The sequence below is a fragment of the Trachymyrmex cornetzi genome, unplaced genomic scaffold (genome assembly GCF_001594075.2).
Source record: "Trachymyrmex cornetzi isolate Tcor2-1 unplaced genomic scaffold, Tcor1.1 scaffold121, whole genome shotgun sequence".
NCBI classification, from domain to species: Eukaryota; Metazoa; Arthropoda; class Insecta; order Hymenoptera; family Formicidae; genus Trachymyrmex; species Trachymyrmex cornetzi.
The window spans coordinates 51,411-64,615 of record NW_017295773.1 but is presented as its reverse complement, the minus strand read 5'-3'; the positions used below and the strand labels follow the sequence as shown (position 1 = coordinate 64,615).

At 33.6% G+C, this 13,205-nt stretch overlaps 1 protein-coding gene across 1 annotated transcript; it reads right to left on the bottom strand.

Moving 5' to 3' along the window:
• Window positions 1-1,355: 1,355 nt before the first annotated feature.
• On the bottom strand, window positions 1,356-13,205 carry LOC108768026 (monocarboxylate transporter 1). Its single transcript, XM_018518231.1, has 5 exons — window positions 12,538-13,205; window positions 4,949-5,208; window positions 4,277-4,403; window positions 3,713-3,892; window positions 1,356-3,176 (listed from the first exon to the last, which is right to left on the bottom strand). Exons 1-5 carry the CDS (start codon window positions 12,564-12,566, stop codon window positions 1,904-1,906), a joined length of 1,869 nt encoding a protein of 622 aa, XP_018373733.1. The 5' UTR covers window positions 12,567-13,205; the 3' UTR covers window positions 1,356-1,903.

Here is a 13,205-nt window from a genome sequence, read left to right as displayed (position 1 = left end):
ACATACTCAAAACTTGTGTCAGAAAAATCGCAAGACTAAGTTAAAATATTAAAATTACAATAAAATTAAATAAAAAGAAGAAATTTATTAGTATTTATTTCATTCAAAATATTTCTTTATCTTCTATTTTCCTGCATATTATTCGTATTATACGTATATCGACGTCTTTCATATTGCCTCAAATAGCAAAGCATGTCTCAGCAAAATCGCACAAATTTGTGATTGCTTATGATGCTAGCAATTTGCTGTAGATTTGTCTTCAACAATTTCGAATATACCGACATTGTAGCAACATGCAGTAGACAACAATGTGTATATGTATTGCCAGGAGTTTAACAGCAAGATAATTGCGTCAATATTATCGTGCGTTGTCGGCAATATGACAACATTGTATAATACTGCATGTTATTATAGCAACTTAATGGCAATAATACGAATTTTGATGATGATAAGTTTAAAGTTATCGGCAAATTACTGGCAAATTGCTACTTAATATTATCAGATCGTAAAGGCATCAAGTATCAACAAATGAGGACTCAGTTGCCGCAATTCTGGTAGCAACACATACTTAGCAATTAACATGCTAACAACAAGACAGACACGTTGCTATATCTGGGGCAGTTTATGATTTTTATGAAAATAACAAAAGAAGTTTTCTTAAGTTATTTTTCGTTATTGCGTCATTCCAACTTAGATTATGCAAATGTAAAGAATTATAGAAAAAGAAGAAAAGAGAAACACTGATTGAAAGCCATAAGAGATAGAGAGAGAGAGGGGGGGGAATATTAAAAAATGTTAACATCTCTATTATGCTTATAGTCTTCATGATTTCACTATATGTATAAGTTACATTTATTATTACATATTTTCAACTATTCAACATTTAGTATAATCGAATATTTATTGATTATATGATTTAATAACTAAATGTCTCTTAACTGTGAATGTCATTCAAACTACTAGAAACTTTCCTGATCACTTTGGCACAAAGTTAATTGTTTAATAGAACTCGCGTAGTACGTACGTATATGTCCTTATTTACGTCATCTTCTAACGTTTTAGGTATTTTTATTCATAAGATATATATATATTTTTTTTTTATACATATATATATATATATAAGTTTAGTAAATATTTCTCAATAATATTATTTTGTTACTGGCAGTAAAAATTATTTTTAACAATAAACTTATATTAATATATAGGCTACGAATCAAACAATAATAGCTTGATGTGTGCACGTTCCAGAAAGGCTCGTAGAAACCAAAAGACTTATTGAATAAAGACATTGTAAAAATATTTATATCATATTGTTACAAAAATATTTTACAAAATATTCATTTTTCGGGGTATAATATAAAAATTATTATTAATATACATAATATATCTATTCTGTTAATGAATTATATATTTGCAAATAGATGTTTCTTTCATCTTAGATAACAATCTCACATTTTGCTAAAATACAATATTATTCTGTCTCGAATAATGGCTATTCATGTTTATACAAGCCTTTGTTACATGACAATTTATGTAGCAATAATGGCACAAATCGTGGAAAATACTAGTAATGATAATTATCTGCTGTGCAGATAGCTATATACATGATCATGATGGATTTGTGGATACAAAACTCGATTATTTTCACGTCTAAAATTAATTAAAATTAAATTTTACGAGCTTTTCCAAAGTTTCTTCTTAAAGTACAAATATCAAAAACAAGTGTCAATTCGCCTAAAAATATACAATAATTCAAATGTTTCACAGTTTAAAAGTATCTAAGGATATTGTTGGACGTTTTCGATAACGCAATCATCGCAATTGTAATACATAGTCTTATAAAATGCTCAAATTGCACTGAAAAATCTTCGTCGAAGCTGTACACAAGTTATTTGCGTGAATTTTATATCGCTTCTATATCCTTTTTATTATTTCTTTTGATAAGCGGCACTACCGCCCAAAGTGCAGTGCCCAAAATTAAAATAATTCCAAAGGCTAAAAAGATCGGCTTATAGGATAGTATGTTCTCGAAAATAACACCACAAATAGGCGGTCCGACGAGCTGCAACACGCCATTAACGAACAACGAAATTCCATAGGATGAACTGAGCTTCTCCGTTCCCAACATGTCCGCGAGGATGACGGTCGTGATGCCGATATACATTCCTGACGACAGACCGAAGAGACCGCAGAAGAATGACAGCATAGTGTAGCTGGTCGCCATCGGTAATAACGCTAGAGCGATCCCACTGGTACCGAGTCCGCATACGAAGTAATAATACTTGGGTACGAAGTCAATATCGGATAAGGATGCGCCACCGATCCTGCCGATCAGATCTAACGCCGAGACTATGGACAGGAGCAGAGCCGACGAGTTTTTGTCGAAGCCCTCGGCGATCGCGTAAGATGGCAATAGGATCATAAAATTCGTATTGCTGATGGCCGATGTGGAGTTGGAGATGAGAATCACTAAGTAAATGGGATCCCTCAGCACACTTAGATCGAAGAAGGGTGTTTTTTTGTCATCATGTCTTTTCGGTGTTTTGGTCGACTTTGAGCACGCATCGTCTCGTTTGAGTTCCTCGTCGTACACCCTGCTATCTTCCTTCGGATTCTTCCTGATTTTCAAGGAATCTAATTGCGACTTGACATCTTTCTCGATACCAGCACTGCCTCGCCGCGATAAATTCTGGGTGTCGCTATTCAGATCATCATCGTCCTCCTGATTCGGACGAATCTTCATACGAAATTCATTCGCATCTGGAGTATTTTCACACGGAATCTCGTCCCTAATGACATCGTAGCGTAATCCCACGACTGTATCATTCGTTTTGTAATCCAGTTTCTTCTCAGGCTTACAAGATGCCTTCTCAGGCTTACAAGATGCCTTTTCAGGCTTACAAGATGCCTTTTCGGTGATCTCCAGCACCACGTTGTGCTGGTTGTGCGAAAGGTCCGAAAACTTGCGTATTGGTTCGTCATCACCGAATTTTGCATCCTCTCCCATTTTTTCAGCCAATTCCTGTTTTTCGCCAATCGACTCGTCGAGAGTCAGTGCTCCATTATCGATACCGTCATCCAGGGGCACGATTTTCATGTGTTGCTCGACCGGATGATACAAGAGACCGCAGACCAGCGTATTCAGCGTGATCGCACCCATGATGAGTACAGCTCCTCTGAAATGTGACAACGAGAAACCTGATTTAAGTAAGGTATGCGTCCAGCTTTATTTTTAAGGGGCGAGAAAAAAATAGTTTAGATAAAACTTGGATCGTTGCTTGTTTTTCTTTTACATTTGTGTGTTTCTTTGGGTTTTATTAAAGAAGTTTTATTTGTTGGATTTTTTCTCTACTACTAAACGCATAGAAAGGAGAAATTCGAATTTCCGAAATGTTGGAGGCTTCATTGTACGACGTCTGCGAGACCTTTCTTGAAACGAAGATATTAGCGTAGGTTTGCGAAAGGTTTTGTGTCGTGTGGCTTCCCAAACCGCCTCGGAGTGCACTTCTACTTTCCGATCCCTCGAAAGTAGTTGGAACTATGTATAAAGTCTTTTGTGGAAGCGCTCTCGGTAGAATAGATATCTTGTTCTCGAACCGGAGCCGAGAGGAACATCTAAATAATTCATATTCGGTTTTTCTAATAAATGCTCCTCCATGTTCTCTTAATAAATAATTATTATCAGAGGTATTAGAATTTCTTAGTAAATTACCTGTATCCAAAGCGATCCAAGAGATGTTGTAGTAACGGTGGTAGCACTATTGTGCCGATTGCGCTACCGGAAATACATAGACCGGTCGCCATCCCTCGTAGCTTCTCAAAGTATTGCGTAACGATGTAAACCGTCGGAGGAAATGATAATCCAGCGCCGATTCCAACCATAAGACCATAACTACGTATCAAAAGAATAAATTGTTATTTCTGTAACTTGTAAAGAGTACTATATAAAACCATTATTTTATAGTTCTTTTTCCGCAAAGGTGTTTTACGTAGCATTTTAGTATACATTTTGTATTTTGAGTATAATATTAAATACTTGACAAACATACAGAGAACGGCTTTAACAGTTTACAGAAGTTGTGTAATGTTCGCAAATCAAGGAGATACCTTTCGTATTAACTGATTCAATAACCGGCCTTGTTACACAATAATTTGGCACCGTTTCGCCATAGAAGTTATTAAAATTAGTAACTGTGTTTGTACAGTTGTTACTAACAACAGTGCTTGCCTAGTCATTTACAACGCCTCACGTCAATCGATAAAAAAAAAACTGTACCTGATGTAAAGATAAGTAACTGAATTGGCAAAGTAGCTCAGCATCATGCCGCTAGCCGCAAAGGTGCCGCCGATGAGAGTTACTGTTCTATACGAGTATTTGGTCGATAGAATACTAGATAAAGGACCTGCAAAATATTATAAATGATATTTTTATAGAATATATCAAGTAGTATTTTTATTTACCTTACAAATGTATATAAAGACAACGTATTGAAAAGTATAATGCATTGAAAGTAAAATTTTGTTCGTAAAATAATATATAATATGATGTCAATTTTTGTGTATAAATCTTGGTGAAAAGATTTCAATAAAATTATTCTACGTTTTGGAACATTTCAGCGAAAATGTTGAAAATTTGCTGAAATTTCACCGCAAGTGAATTTTTCAGCTAACATATTGAAAAATCGTTGAAATTTCTTTGAAATTTTATTGAAAATGAATTTTTCAGCTAAAAATCATTGAAATTAAACAGAAATTTTGCTGAAAAGTGTTCCAAAATAATTTCAATGAAATTTTTCCATCAGAGTGATTAGAAATTTATTGTAAACGTGTATATATATATATATATATATGTATCTATAATATGAACAAAAACAAAATGTGATTTTGTGTTTTCGCAGAAAATTTATAAGCGACTCAAATATGGAGTATATTATCGCAAAAAGCTTACCTAACGAGCTGTACAGGAAGTAGCATAACGCTGGCATCCAAGAGGCCGCCGTGGACGACGCCTTAAAAACGTGCAGAAACTCGACGAAAAGCACGCCGAAGGACTTGACGGTGCCAGGAATGAGAAAGTTGACGATGAGGGCGGAAGAAAGGACCACCCAACCCCATCCACCGTCCGGCGGGATCATTTTCGTCCTCCTCACCTTCTTCCTCGTCAACATATTTTTTTCTACCGCGGTGCAAGCCCGGTGCGATTCTCGACTGCAAACATTTAAAGGAGGATGTCGTTATACACACGTGAATTATAATAGATACTTTCTGCCTTCCTCGCTACGAAGGTAAGAGAAAGATTATTATCGCTGTTAAAGGACAGATCAGCCTAGAGCGACGTCCTTGACGCAATTACGCTCTTTCATAACAGCGCGATAAAAGAATTGACAACATTCGATGAAATCATCGATGTTTCGCGGAATTGCGGATTATCCTATTATATTTTGCGCGAAACATTAATCTCACAAAACTTTCGCGTCCTCGAGGATCTACGCGTATATCTCTCCATGTAATTTCCCTCCTATATATTCATTGTATAAAGATTACCGACATTCAATCTAACTCGTGTTATTTGCACGGCGCAAACAGGCAGTTGAATCACGCGTTTCCTTCCTTATAATTGTCCGCTTAATGTCCGTACGCTTTCCCATTGCAGAAGGATTTTCTTTCACACTTTTTCACACTTGGCCGCATGCGACAGCTTCGCGCGCGTTCACCTGCGCACACACGTGGAATATATATACGATTTTCATTGGAACATGCGTTCATTGGAACCGTCACGTGTACGTGTCCCGCTTACCATCCACGATCGCGCACGCGAACGCCAGAGAAAAATTCCCGCCTGTACCAACGCGTGACGAGTTCGGAATAATTATTCCTTCCATTTGCTTCTAAACGCAAGGAATATAGTTAAAGAGAAAAGAAAGACGAATTATTTTAACCTGCAGGTAAAAGAGAACAAAGTGCAAGGAATTTACATAGTAATTTGTATATATCGGGAAGTTACATGCAGGAAGATTATGTAGGATCAAAGTGTCGTTAAACAAGACTCTCGTGACTCACGCATGCTGTGGTATCCTTTCATTTTGATAGAAAGCACGCTTCGGGTATCGCGAGAGCTTGAAATTGAATTAAAATTGAAAGTAAAAGATTACAAGTAAAAAATCGTGACATAAGTTTAGCTTTACAAAATTCGTTTTATCTTTCGTTTTATCGAAATGTGAAGCGTAGAGGAGGATTCGATTAATTCATTATTTTTCTTTGCGTTCATGTCAATCGACAAATTAAAGTGACAGTCATTATTTGACACTTCGACGGTGCCAATGTTAATCAGTTGTATAAAGATCGTGAACGATTAAAACTATCTTGAATTAGGCATCAAAATATTATTATTATTTATCCTAACTAGATTTTTATTGGCAATTTTGGTAACGTTGAGGAAAATTTTGAACAAATAGAACTACTTCGAACCGGGTCGAAATATTAATAATTCATTCGAAATGAGAAAGCAAAAAATTCTAAACGTCGTTTCCGTTTTATTCTACAGTTTACTATGTATTATTTATTACGAATTGTGGACTATGTACTATAGATTTTTTTTTTTTGTATAAATTAATAAGCGGATCTAATACCTGTCAGCCTTCTACGAAACGATACAGTGTTTATCGTGTCACAGTACGAAGGCGAACATATAATAAACGACGAAAATAAATGCTTAGAGTTACTCACACTGTATGTATCCCTTCTCGATTTGCGTCTTTGTAGTATTAATTAGCATCTCGACGGCGAGTGCGTTATGTTCTATCGTACAACGTCGCTCTCGAGTTCCTGGCGGATACTCTGCGTGCTACGCGGCTATCGCGTGGCGGGCAACCATTAATTTGGAATTACGACTATTATGTGGCTTTTAGATTTGAACTTTTCATCACGTTTCTGCCCCCTAATTTAGCTAAGAATTACTGGAAGCGTAGTAGAAGAAGTTTGACAATTTAACAGATGTCTAACAGGAGTCCAAAGAGACAAGCTAATAGATATATCTAACGTGTATCTACTTTTTGTGGTAGACACATTTGCCGAGCGTTTAACGATGATGTAATAAGTGTCTGCAGTGTACTAAAATAAAAAAGCAGACTATGAATTTGTGATGGCATAATCCGTAATATTAATTCACTGAAATATTTAATACTAATTCACACATCGAAATCTTTCAAATCACTCCAAGCGCTTTAATGAAAATATTATTTATTTTCTTCCGTTTAAATTTCTATTTTAATAAGAAGAAAAAGAAAAGTTTTGTACAATCAAACTTTGCGTAATTTCTATAACTGTAACTTTATTCTTTAAAACGTTATTAATTAAAAATGTGGATTATAACACAGATGAGCTTGAAAATGTAAGTTCTTTAGCTATTGTGTTTTTTATTCTCCGATACTCAAACCGGTACGGATATCACTGATTCTTTAAAACGTTAATTAAAAATGTAGATTATAACACAGATAAGCTGGAAAATATAAGATCTTTATAGCTATTTTTTATTCTCGGATGCTCAAGCTGGTACGGATATCGCTGATTGGAGTCTCGAGAATCATCCGTATTTGCATATTTAAGTTGTTCGTTTCGAGGCAAAAGACGAGTTAGTAAGTAATAGTACAGTGCAACGGTGAGAAAAGTCCCGTAATCGGCCACACGGTTACACGGCCTAACACTATAAGTAGCTAAGGTACATCGCTCACGATGTACCACGCCTGAGAGTACTATGAATGATTCTATTTACTACGGATGCGTAAAACGCTCGAATGTGTTCTCGAATGCACGCCGGATCGTTCTTCAGTCTGCATGAGACGAATTGACCTCGCGAGATTTCATGTTAGCAACGTTTTAAAAAAATTTTGATTACACGTTACAAAGTAACAACGACGTAATTCCACTTCGATTCAAATTACTCACAAACGATGTATTTCTGCAACTTTTTTTGTTAGACTTCTCTCTCGTTCTTTTCTTATAATTCTACATTTTTATCGTTTATTGGAGTTTCGTTAAACTCTTGACAAATTTAAATTGTCCAGACTTTTCACAGCGTAATTACAGCAAGAAAAGAATTAAAAAGAGACAATTTTTACAAAATATAGAATAGAATTGAATTTATTTCACTTCAACATACATTTTTACAAAAAATTATCATGTTCGCATTTATAGCGTTCGATATTTTTATCAAAGTTCTGCAGTATATTCGTATGTTATTACCATCATATCAGTGATTCTCGTTTGACGTAATTCCATTTCGATCAAAAATTGCTTCTAAACGATAGATATATTTTATATATTTCTGTAAATGTTTTATTAAACTTCTTTTTCGTTTTTTTCTTACAATTAGATCTTTTTGATTAAACTCTGATTAATTAGAACTGGTTTATTAGAATTCCGCTAAATATTTGACAAATTTAAAGTATCCAGATTTTTCACAGAATTTTCAAAATAAGTTACTACAATGAGAAAAACTGCTCAATTGAATAATACAAAAAAAAAATTGGGAATCTTCAAAGGAGCGCACTCTCTATATGCATGAGACAATCGTGTGAAAGAAAACCACTTAAAATTTTTTAAATAGGCAAAAATATGGACAAAATAAAATATGTGGACATTGATCTTCCTCTCTCAATCTACGGATTTATGTCTTTTTAGTAATCAAAAATGAATAATTACATAATCCTGACAGAATTATATCAAGCATTTTCCAAAACATATGCCAAGTGAATACAAATACCCAATGGGGAGAAAATGTTTTTTAAACATTTATTTGTAATTAATTTTACGTTCTTCGATTCATTTCCAAAATAACATTTTTTGAACGTTTATTTAATATTTATTAAATGTTTGTTTTACACTAATTTTTTGTTTAAAATAATGTTTGGAAGTAACATTTTTTAAACGTTTGTTTGACGTTTATCAAATGTTTATTTTACGTTATTTATTAATTTAAAATATGTTAAAAAACATTTATTTAACGTTTATTTGACGTTTAATATAAAGGTTAAAAAAATGTTACTATTTTCTAAAATTCAAATTAATAAAAAACGGGTCGGAATAAAAGATAAACACGGAAAAGAAGTTAACCTAATATAATTGCGTTAAGTGTACCACTTATGGACAGTAAGAACTGTGTCCATCGACAGTTATAAGTCGACAATTATAAGTGGCGTAACGCGGATAAGGTATGACACTCGATTATAACTCTGAGATCTCAAGTTCAAAACTTGGTGGATAAAAAAGATAAAAATATAATTAAAAATTATTATTAATTAATTAAATTGGTTGTCTAAGATTAAATGTACTATATCGATAAAAAACAATAAATTAAAAAAAATTTTCTGTATAATATTCTTTTTAATTTTGTTCAAATAATTTCAACATTAAAAAAACTTTTTTTTAACATTTAAAAAAGAACGTTATTTAAACGTTTTTTTAATATTAAAAAAGTGACTTTTCTTATTATTTTAAACGTTACTTTTATCATTACAAAAACATTTTTGTTAAATCTTAAAAAAAAACGTTTTTTTAATATTAAAAAGATATTTCCTTGAAATATTAAAAAAATGTTGTTAGCATTAAACAAACGTTTTTTTTTAACGTTTGAATTAACAGTTTCTTAATGAAAAAAAAGGGGACTTTTCTCTTTATTTTAAATGGTTTCAAAAACGTTTTTTTAACAATTCCAAAAATGTTTACGTTTTATCAAACATTTTTTTCCCCCATTGAGTAACCAGTTCTATTAATACATTCTTAAGGCCGAAAGTTTATGTTTGCATATATTACGCACTAAAGGTTAATGTCGTTATTAAAGCCAAAAACCTGATCATTGAAGAATATTTCAGTTTTCCAATCAATAGATAAATAGATAGATATATTGATTCTATACTTGAGCTAATTTTGAAATATCTTGCCTTTTAATATATAGAAAAAAGGAGATTACATTGAATAAGGAACATCCAACAATATTTTCTCAATCGCTATATTTAGCAAATTATTCATACGTTCTTAAAAACATTACCTTTTTGTTGCAAATTAACTAATCAAATGTTAACAATTTTGTGTGATATTTACTCAAGTTGAAAATTATAATAGCTTCAAATGGAGTGTTTAAAACTGAAATATAATAAATTATACGTTTAATAAGCATTAATAATAATCTCGTAACCTATTTATATGAAAAAGTAATGTAGGATAATATTATTAGAGAGATTAATTTGCATAATCAAATTATATTGTTATTTCAATAACAAACGATTATAATTATTTTAATTTTTATAAAATATTTTTTACAAAATTATATAATATAATAATTAATAAATCAGAAGAAGAAAATGTCATTTAACAAATAAATTGTAAAAAAAATATTTAACAAATAAATTGAAAAAAAAACTATCCTAAATAAGCATAGCAATTATTATAGTGAAGCAACTAACGCTAGAAATTCTCTATATACTTTAGTTATAGAATATAACATTTATCCAGGAAAAAATCAGCAACGACACCTCGTCACGGCGTAAACAGCGGATAACTTCATCGCATTAAATAATTTTATGTTCAAATTTTATTTTACATTTATTTGATATCAGGTTTTATGAGCCCTATGCACGAGCATCGGTTCGCCGTACACATACGCCTATAGTTATTAATTTAAAGCGCTCTGTTGCCACAGCATGCATGAAATAGCGTGGGCAAGTCATATCTCGGTAATAACAAACGGCACGCTCGTTAACGTTCAAGCGCCTTGAAGTATTACGATGAATTAATATCCGTAAACAGAATCCGAAAGGAGCGAAAACACGTTCCGATACGAAGGTAACGGGTAGATGTTAATACACGCGCACACGCGTGCGGGGTCGATGAAGCGCTAACCATCCCTTACTAAAGGATTCATTATATATCTCGTGTTTTCTTCTGTGGTGTCTGCGTTTCGTTATTGGCAAATAGGATTTTCAGATTGCCTTTTGGGAAAAGTCAAATGCCAGAGGACAGTAATTCTGTACATCATGAGTAAAACAAAATACGTGGAATTATGATTCTAAGTGAAGTATAGTTGCTTTCGACAAACCTGTTGTTTTTCAAAGGTGAGCACTACATGTTCCTTGTAGTATGACTAAATCAAATTATTTTGTTGAGCACTCTCTCTCTCTTGTTCTTTCTCACACTTTTTGTTCTATTTTTCGTAATATAGCAGTCTAATAATGAATTCTTATTTCACTTTATAAAAAGCAAACTTTTAAAAATTTTATTGTTTCCAATTTAAATTTCATTTCTTATCTCTTCTTTACTTCAATTAAATGAAATATTTTACACTACAAGATTTTTGTATTTTCTCGTGGATAATCATACTACGTAAAATATACAGAAATTTCGTCTGTAGTTGGAACATTTGTATACATATTTCCGGGCACGCAGATAGGTATATCTTTATTTCTCAAGTTGCGCGCAGGAAATGAAGGAATTGAAGGAAATATAATATAATAGCATACCGACGACAAACGATATCATGCATAAATTGTAACAGATATATTTATGAATAACGACATATGTTTCCATCCAATTCGAAATCAAGCATATAGGATTGCATGACGTGAAACACATGACGCACAAGGTTACTACTCTAACAGAATTGGCCAACAAATCTAAATTGTTTTTATATTTCTTGAATAAAACTAAAATTTTTTTTTTGGCATTCAAGTCTAGGACGAAATTTTATCATTTTGTGAATAGGTTTTGAAGAAATGCTCTTCTATCTTTTTTTTTTACGATACTTGTAAGCTTCACTTCATATACCATAACTTAAAAAATATATGCATACTTTAATGCGGGTTTAGATAAAGTCGTTAAATGTTAAATAATTAGTATGTTTGAATATTAATTACCAATTATTATTGCAAATGAATACATTTAAGAATATAAACATAAAAAAGCAAGTTTCTCAAAATTAAATGACGTAATTAATCGTAAATATAACGTAAATGATTTGTAGAAATAAGGTTAGAACTTTAAAAATAAAAACGTCAGAATAGAAAAAACTAAAAACAGAAAAATGATAATGAGACATCCTAAAGTAACTTTTACTTAATTACCAAACTTATATTAATAGCAAAAATTTTAAATGAATTTTAGATTTTGTACGAGTTAATAATTATGGAACACTATCAGTGAAAAGAATTCGATTAAGAGTTATCACCCAGTGTCTTAGGCAAGTGTATTCATAGTCAGATCTTATATTCAAGACCGTCTTAAGTACGGTCTTAAGAAGTCACGTACCAATCAGAGGGCTGCATTAACGTCTTAAGACATTATACTTAAGACGGTCTTGAAATAAGAATCGACTATGAATACCGGCCTTAGAGATACAAGAATATCAAGTTATTCACTAAGCCAAATCAAATCAACTGTACAAATATCGAAAGAACATTAGAAAACTCATAATTTAAAAGTCATCGATGAGCACTACTTGCCCAGTCAATTTTTATCCAAATGCAATAATAATAATCACGCACTGACCTGATAGACAATTCCTCTTGTTTCGACATTTCTTCTTCTTACCGCTGATGGTGGTGGAGGAAAGATGGAAGTGGCGGTATGGCTCAGTCACCCGCGGAGAACTATTCTCTCTCTTTTTCGTTCTCCTCACGCCCTCTCTCTTTCTCTCTCTCTCTCTCTCTTTCTCCCTCTCTCTCTCTCTCTCTCTCTCTCTCTCTCTCTCTCTCTTTCACTCTAGTAGGAGGGCAATGGGAAGCAGGATACTCATCGGACGTTCGCTATCATCCTGTGTCTTGGACTAGACTGCACACTGGCACCAGAGAACCCGTTCCACTCCCTCTTCTTTTTTCCTCAGCTCTCCTCGAACCAGCGCAGGAACACCCGAAGGTTGCCCTCAACTTTTATCGTACCAAAACGGTCACCGCGCCGCGTCATTATAAGACCGGTGTGTACCACGGTATGCACGTTACGGTGTGCACGTAAGGATTGTTTTCTTCGAGTTGGCTGGCTGGATGGCCGGCTAGCTGGCCGATTGGTTGGTCGGCGATACCTACTTTTAATCGAGCTACCACACGGAGGTGCTCTTTTGCAATGGTACACCGCGGCGCGACTACAAGGTGGAGACAGGTCGAATAGCGTGGTCCAGCGCGCGATCACTCAGAGGGTGGGAGATTTTCTTCCACCGCGTG